Here is an 8,928-nt window from a genome sequence, read left to right on the forward strand (position 1 = left end):
CTCTCTCCTCTATCTCTTCTCTTTCTCTCTCTCTCTTCTCTGTCTCCTTCTCTCTTTCTCCTTTCTCTCCTCTCTGTCTCTTCTCTCTCTCTCTCTCCTCTCTTTTCTCTCTCCTCTCTCCCTTCTCTCTCTCCCTCTCTCTCTTCTCTCCCCCTCTCTCTCTCTCTCTCTCTCTCTCTTCTCTTTCTCTCTCTTCTCTCTTTCAGCCATGCTCAGGCTCTGATCAGTGTCTTTGCCGAGGCTGAGATGATGTCATCAGTCTGCTGCAAGCAGGAGGAAGCATTTACTCAGTCCTATCCCCCCCCCCCAGTTATTATACCGAAATCTGAGAAGCTGTATGAGATGGCTGAACTAAGAATATGGTGCCGTCCTTCTGGAGTATGTGGATACCCAAAACCATTACACTAACACATTACTGAGCATAAATAATAATTTGATGACAGGTCCACTTTACCTGAGCTGATGTGTTGGATTTAATTAGGAAGAACATCCACCATCAGTGAGAGCAGGGCCGGGATTAGGGAAGGGCAAAATGGGCTATTGCCAAGGGCCCACACCTTCTCCAGGGCCCCAAATGACAAAATGGCAGGACATGTACAAAGCAAGAATGCTGTGCATTTGGGGCCCCTGCTTCATTACCTTGGATTATCTTGGGTCAGTACAGGTGTCCACAATGTTATTTAACAATCTGCTGTGCCGTGTCACAAACTGACCGATCGCTAACAACCAACAACTATTTTACCAATAGGTAGGACAGGGCAGGACACTTCCAGCTCCCCTACTTCTTCTCTTTCAGATCATTAATGGCAGTTATTATTAATAATAGAAATAATAATAATAAACAGTATTTATATAGTGCCAACATATTACGCAGCGCTGTACAATAAATAGGGGTTGCAAATGACAGACAAATACAGATAGTGACACAGGAGGAGGAGAGGATCCTGCCCCGAAGAGCTTACAATCTAGTAGTTGTCACTAGACCAGGTGTCCCCATTGGAAGATTTCCTCGCTCCTGTTCCTTGCATGGCCACTGGTGATCCCTATAGATGACAGAGATCTGATGGGGAGAGATCTGCACAGCCACCCATACACAGACCTGGGTGATTCTGATGCCTTTCAGTGAATCACAACTTTCATATATAGGGCAGTAACAGAACAGTGAGAATAAATCTACATGTTTTGGTTCTGAAAATCGAGATTCATTTAAAATGACATTCACCCACTGCCCACTATTTTTACTTCAATCCTAAAACTTTCATCCAATCAGAATATAAAAGATGAGAAATCCGTTTTCATTCTCCTGGCTCTATCTTTATAGTGATTGATCCTGCTCATCATTGGTGACATTAAAGCTTTGTTAATCCTGCCAGTAATTTATGAGCTGATAACTTCCTGCCTGTGATGTATCCCAATGCTGTGGGGTCTTTTTTTATAAGTAGTGAATCTGACATTCACAGAAACATCCCTGTGAATGCAATTGCTGCCATTAAAATACATGGATCTGGGAGATTCTTCACCAGGGAATGTATCAGTGAATTTGAGATTCCCTTCTTTATAAATAGGCCCTTATGTGATTGAATGATCAGCCCAAAAAAAGTTTTTATTGATCAGAACATTGATGATTGATCGGTATAGAAGCGTGGTGATACAGATCTGATATTGAATAAGTGACCTGTACATAAAAAGAATCAATATTATTATTAATATAATTAAAAAACAGGATATATATAGCGCCAACATATTACACAGCGCTGTACATTAAATAGGGATATCTAACTCTAAAATCCGTCGCTGTGTATTATAAAGGAGGGGATTGGTCATTGTGCTGCTCTAGGTGACAACTCTGCTCCTCTATAGATACAATACAGGGAGTGTTGTCACCAAAACAGGAAATGAGTGATATATTCTTTCTTCCTTTTAAATATAAATCTTCAATATGATTTTTTTTTCTTTCTGCTATCAGAGGGAATCGTATTGTGAAATATGACATCTCATAAACTTTTAATTGCATCCGTATTAAATTATTGGCCGTTGGTTGGTGCTGGCGGTCAGCGCGCTCCAATCAGCGCACCAGGGAGGAGAAGTGGCGTCGGCTCCTCCAGGGGTGTCTGGCGGCGGATGGCGATGCGTTTCTTCTAATTGGGAGGGAGAGGAGGGCGTCTGCTGCTCTTCAGGACCGAGCGGTGCACTTTACCCTCCCGTTCCTAAGCAACTGTTATTTTAAGATTAAATACTTCCTGTGCTGTCCACCTACTTGGAGCTGCGGCTGAATCAGCGGAGATCGGCTGGCGCTAGTCCGTGCGCCGGCTCTGCTCCTCGTTACATCTGGAAGCCGGCGGTGGAAAAATCGCAGCTGACCTGGAAGGCGTCCCTGTGGAAATAATCCATGAATCCTGCGCCAGCGTTGTTCAGGATGAGCTGGAGGAGCCCGAGACACCTGAAACGGAGGAGGGAAACTTTCCCGTTTGTGGATCAGGTAGAACGTGAAGCCTGGTGGTGGTGAATGGGGGGTTCTAAGAGTTTTATGATATGAGATTACTTCTATGGACAATTATTGCTCTACAATTTCCCTGGATGAGGATTTATAAAATAACCATGTAACAATATTATAATACAATGTAACAAGTGAATGTGTACAGGGTGGGAAATATTCACTGCAGGGTTGTGGTCACAGGGCAATTTTGGTAGAATTCATTTAATTTCAGCAAATGCAAACATTTAAAATTTTGTTGCATCTGGGTGGTGCTGATCTTCTGCAGCCTCTTTGCTGTCATGACTCAATTCTCAGCACCAGCAATTCATTGATTTATATAGATTGGAAATAACTTTAGAAAGGAGATCAGCGTGTTACAGCTTCCATGTGGTTTTACCGAGTTGTATGTGAATGACTTAAATCTGTGGTGTCAGAATACCCCTCAGGGGGGCATTTTATATCCAATGGGACGAATGCTTTCCAGGTGGATCCATGTTACAGCCCAGGATATCACTGTGTGTTTTATCAATAAGGGAATCCCAGCTCTGCATTGATTGTCTGCTGGAGAAATTACCGCATTCCACCTACAGGGGGTCTCATGAGCTGGATATGTGGAGTCATCATAGGATATCATAGGGGCACTGACAGCGGGGTTCTGCTTTAACCATCTACTTCTTATCTACCTACTTCAATCCAATGGGAGTCCAGTCCTACCCCTTCTAGTAAAGTGCTAATTTTTTCTTTTGGAGTCCTGCTTTAATCCCCTGCTACTTCATTCCTGATTTATTCCTCTAGTATAGTGGGTACCCTAACCCTTCTGCAGTGCCGACCTTCTTTCATCCTCTATAAGTGGGGTACTACTTTTATTCTATGGTGGTTCTGTCCCTTTATATTTATCTCTGATGGTGACCCCATCTTAACCCTTATAATATGCTCCCCATACAGTGTGGTCCTCCTTTAATCCTTTGGTACCATGGTCCTCCTCCCTCCCTCTGGTCCGGTGGTCCCACTTTATTTCTTGTAATGTGGTTTTCTTTTGGAAGTCCAGCATGGTGTGTGTGTGTGTGGGGGGAGGGGGGGAGGGGGTTGATTATTACAATATTGACCAATGGCATGAAGCTATTGGCTAGCATCTCACCTAAATGTGCTGTATAGGGGCTGAGGGAATGGTAAATAATTGTAAATTGTGTCACCGTGTCAGAGAATTCTGATTTCCACCAGCTATAGTCTGATTGGAGGGACCACGCTGCTTTTAGAGGCTCCTAAGGATCTCTGGACACCCGTTTTCCCACTCTGGGGTAAACCTTCTGTTCAGATGACTGGTGACAAAACACCCCGGTGATTTTACACCCCAGTGACATTACAGCCCGGTGACATCACACCCTGGTGACATCACACTCCAGTGACATCACAGCACGGTGACATCGCACCCCTGTGACATCACACCCCTGTGACATCACACCCCGGTGATTTTACACCCCAATGACATCACAGCCTGGTGACATCACAGCCCGGTGACATCACACCCCAGTGACATCACAGCCTGGTGACATCGCACCCTAGTGACATCGCACCCCTGTGACATCACACCCCAGTGACATCACAGCCCGGTGACATCACACCCCAGTGACATCACAGCCTGGTGACATCACAGCCCGGTGACATCACACCCCAGTGACATCACACCCCAGTGGCATCACAGCCTGGTGACATCGCACCCTAGTGACATCGCACCCCTGTGACATCACAGCCCGGTGACATCACACCCCAGTGACATCACAGCCCGGTGACATCACAGCCCAGTGTCATCACACCCCAGTGACATCACACCCCAGTGACATCACAGCCCCATCACAGCCCAGTGTCATCACACCCCAGTGACATCACACCCCAGTGACATCACAGCCCGGTGACATCACAGCCCAGTGTCATCACACCCCAGTGTCATCACACCCCTGTGACATCACATCCAGTTGACATTGCACCCCTGTGACATCGCACTCCAGTGACATTGCACCCCAGTGACATCATACATTGCTGACACGCCCACCTTTGTACTTCTGCTTCTCTCTCCCAGCCTACAGCTACACCTGATTTCAGCTTTCAGCGAGTGTGCACCAAGCTAGTATACAGACAGATTGGCTGGGCTTTATACAATCTTCTGCCTCGTACTTATTTTATTGATGTATTTGCCCATACCGAGGGGTCTGGAGCTCCACTGGGCCGCTTTGGTGCATTGTGGGTAATGGAGCCTAAGCTGCTTGTGAATCTTAGGGATGAAGAGCGGGATTTGTGTGAGATTACATTAACCCCTGGATTCAGGATGTTCAGCTGGCCCTGTGACCTACAGGGGCCCCGGGGCTTCTGGCAATGATGGGGTTACAGTGGACGGTAAAATTGGGGATTTCCCCAGAGAGCGGACAGTTTCGATAACGAACGGCGATGACCCAGATTGGAGTGTCGGTGACGTCAAGCGAATGTAATCAGTGATGTGACCCGGAGTGATGGCGAAGCGGCTGCGGTCCCTGAACGGCGCATTTTATATGGCCATCCGGCGCCCCACTGCTGGCAGGAATAATAAACAGGTAGGCAGAATGAGGTCACATGACTCATCGCTATGACGGCTGGAATTCTGATCCATCTCCCTACAATCCACAGCACAGATCTGCCCGTCTGTAGGTAAATCAGTTTTTCTGCTGAGTTGTCTTACACCAGCTGAAAGCTGAAATCAGGCTTGCAGCTGGCGTGGCTTCTATATATGGTATTGAGGAAGACTTAGGGTGGTCCTTGGAACTTTTGCTCCAAATTTTTGTTGTTTGTCTCCTCTGCTATGGCTGCGATCTGCCTGCTATATCAGTTACTATACAAAGGAGTTCAATTTCATGAGGCCAAGGCCACACCCCTATCACCCCACCGTCCAATCACATGTCTGCCCAAACTCAGGGTGTATGCCAAAACTTTAATTTTTTTAATATTAAGTATAATTAAATAGAACTGGACGAGTCGGGAAGCCGTTGGTTACTTTTTACCTGACCTGGCAGGGGCCCCAGGGGTGACAACGCAGGAGAACAATTGAGAAACACTCATAAGTGTTGTCACTATATAACAGGAAGTGCAGGAATAACAGGAAGATTATTTTATATCAGCCGCAGATTTAAATGACTGATAGTAATATAAAAAAATAATCTAACTGACAATGTGATGTGTTTTTTCCATGGAGAGGAGGAGTCACCTGATCAATACGCAGTCCTCATTCAGGGACAATTATCTGTCCGCAAATCTCCGCATCTGGCTCATAGATCTGATAGACCTTTTAGGCAGTACCTGATGAAGTGAGATTGATGATTGTCTCATCTGATAATAATGTTCTTGGAAGGATTCGCCAATTCAGGTTAGATTCTTTACTGGCACTTTCTGGGTCCTAATATCGCTGACATATACCGTAGCAACCTTGTTTAATCACAGCCAATGGGAAAGATTCTGTTCTCAGCATTTCGGGTTGTCAGAGATACCAAATACACAATGAGATTCTGGAAATGTGATATAAATTGTATTAGCTAGGAGCAGACGACATCATATGTGATTGGCTACATTCCTGATATGTCATTCCTGGCATCTCCTGCACACAAGCTGAAGTTTCAGATCAGGCTGACACTTGAAGTGCCTTTATTGGCTAATAGGAGAGAAGAAGAAAGAGGGAGGAGTGGGGTAAAGTGACACTGATAAAGCAAGGAGTGGCTGTAGGAATCAGAAAGAAGAGGAGCTCATGGGTTTGGCTTATCCTGTAATAGGTTTTGTCTCAGCAGCATTGTTGATCATTGCACATGGACTGGTAAGTGGTCACCATGACAGTACGCAGCTACCAAAAATATAAAAGTTACAATGAGATCTATGGTCTACAACACAAAAAACGAGAAGAATCGCAAATCTACAACACACAAACACTGCACAAATTAAAAAATTATTGTGACCATTTTCCCCGGAATAGGGATCTCACAATAGGGATCTTGCGGTCTGCATGCAATAAATGAGAATCCCATTCACGTATGGATACATGGTAAGGGGGCTTGGCAGGATTGGCCGCCATAGACCAGCTGACCCCCAGGCGCAGGCTGGCTGTATTACCGATTGGCTGCTTTCACTATTGTGTGCAGCGCCATGTTATTTTACACACTGTACAGCAGCTGAGCGCAGGAAGAAGCCGGTGTCGATTTCAGATTCCTGCAGAAGTTTTGGTGATTTTCGTGTTATTGTTAATAAATAAAGTTAATGTTATAATTCCATATTATATCTAGCATACACTTCCAGGTATTTAATGTACAGCGCTGCGTAATATGTTGGTGCTATATAAATCCTGTTTAATAATATTAATGATAATTTATCACCTCTCACAGAGATCACAGTACCCCTCTTTTCCAGGTCAGTACCATCTTTATTCAGGTATCATCCAGGGTCAGCATAATTAACTACTAAGCTCAATAGGAATATTTGGCGCCTCCACCACCAATCACAGTTGTGATTATTGTGTATGTGTAGCAGGATTTACTCCTGTATTGTATCATTACTGAATGAGGAGTTTTGTGTTACATTGTTGTATTGTATCATTATTGGATGTGGATCAGAGTTCTGTCAGCAGGTGTTCAGCGTGGTGCTAGTTGCACTGTCTGACACATGTAGACTCTTCATAGCAATCTACAGTTTGCAGCACAACAAAATGTAAGCGTCATGAGATAAAAATACAGTGTTGGGTTTGCATGGAATATCCTGTAGAGTACATACAGGGCCATCGCAGGTTGGGTGTCCCCCATGGACATTCACCTCTCGTTCAGAATTTACTGTCCGCCCTGAACTTCCCTCTCACCAGAGATTCATAAATGAGTCTATAAAATATAAATTGTGATAAACATGTCAGTATCTGAGCAGAAAAAGAGGAAGCAGGTGACGGGCACAAATCACGTCAGGCGGTCCAGTTCTGTGCGCAGTGTTTGATGTCCCGTCACTGTCTGATCAGCACGTTCCCACAATTGTCACTTCTATCAGGGACGGGCGATGGGAGCACTCCGCTGTGAGGCTCTGCAATCCTGGGACCAAAGGGTGACCGCTCCAGGAATCATTAATCATATCTGGTTCTGGTGGTGGTATTACCAGTGATGGTGGAGAGCGTGTTTATTCACAAAGCGATCACTGCTGGAAGAATGCTATAAGGCGGACCAGCTGGTCGGGTACTTATTTACTTTGCTATAATCCTTCCCAGGCCCATTTCCCTGTTTGATCCATGTCCTGTCCATGTCTTATCAATGTCCCTTCTATGTTCTATCCATGTTCCCTCTGTGTCCTGTCCATGTCTTATCAATGTTCCTTCTATGTTCTATCCATGTCCCTTCTATGTTCTATCCATGTCCCTTCTGTGTCTTATGCATGTTCCTTTTTTCCTGTGTCCTGTCCATGTCTTATCAATGTTCCTTCTATGTTCTATCCATGCTCCTTTTATGTCCTATCCGTGTTCTTTCTGTGCCCTATCCATATCATATCTGTGTTCCTTCTGTGTGTATCGTGTCCATGTCCTATTAGGGTCCTGTGTATGTCTTATTTATGTGCCTTTTGTGTCCTGTTCTAGCCCCATATGGTTCCTGTCCATTTTTTACCTGTGTGACTTCTTATCTGTGTCAGGTCCATGTTCTACCTGTGTATTGTCTTATGCGTCCTATCTGTGCTCTGTTGACCTATTTGTATGCCTTCTGCCTCTCATGTCCCACCCATGTCTTATCCATTCCCCATTCCCATCCCATATGTGCCATGCCCTGTTAGTGTTCTGATTGTATTATCTATGTCATGTCTATGTCTTATCCATGCTCCTTCTATTCTATGTTCTATCAATGTCCTTTCCGTGCCCAGTCCATCTTCTATCCATGTACTTTCTGTGTCTTTTCTATGTCCAATACATGTCTTCCTATGTGTATCCTGTCCATGTCCTATTTGGGTCCTGTCTATGTCTTATTCATGTGACTTATGTGTTCTGTCTGTGTCCTATCCATGTCATTTCTGTATCCAGCCCATGTTCTATATGTATCCTGTCTATGAATTATCCATGTGCTTTCTTATCTGTGTCATGTCCATGTTCTGTATTGTCTTTATCCTATCTGTGACCTGTTCACATCTTATCCATGTGTGCCTTTTGTGTCCTATCCATGACTTTTCTATGTGTCTTCTATGTCCTAAACCCAGGGTTTTTTTGCCTTCCTCTGGACCAACTATGTCTATAGGGTTTTATATATGGGATATGTTTATTTCCCCAGTGGTTGAACTTGATGGACTTATATCTTTTTTCAACTTAACCTACTATGTAACTATGTAACTATCCATGTCTTATCCATGTACTTTCTGTGTCCTATCCATGTCTTATCTATTTTCCTTTAGTGGCCTATCTATGTTTTTTCCATGTGCCTTCTGTG

General features: G+C 44.5%; 1 protein-coding gene across 5 annotated transcripts in view; it reads left to right on the forward strand.

Annotated features, from left to right (window-relative positions):
- PDE3A (phosphodiesterase 3A) overlaps positions 1–8,928 on the forward strand; it is a 113,506-nt gene that overhangs the window by 78,932 nt on the left and 25,646 nt on the right. Inside the window, exon 1 of one of the 5 annotated variants that reach the window (XM_072399896.1) lies at positions 2,282–2,479. The exons of 3 other annotated variants lie outside the window; for them this stretch is intronic. In XM_072399896.1, the coding sequence (XP_072255997.1) occupies positions 2,390–2,479 (90 nt within the window). In that variant the 5' untranslated portion in view covers positions 2,282–2,389. Of the gene's footprint in view, positions 1–2,281; positions 2,480–4,804; positions 5,062–8,928 lie in introns of those variants that run through there. One more of the 5 variants, XM_072399897.1, reaches the window with a different exon arrangement.

Source organism: Pyxicephalus adspersus, chromosome 2 (assembly GCF_032062135.1).
Source record: "Pyxicephalus adspersus chromosome 2, UCB_Pads_2.0, whole genome shotgun sequence".
Lineage (NCBI taxonomy): Eukaryota > Metazoa > Chordata > Amphibia > Anura > Pyxicephalidae > Pyxicephalus > Pyxicephalus adspersus.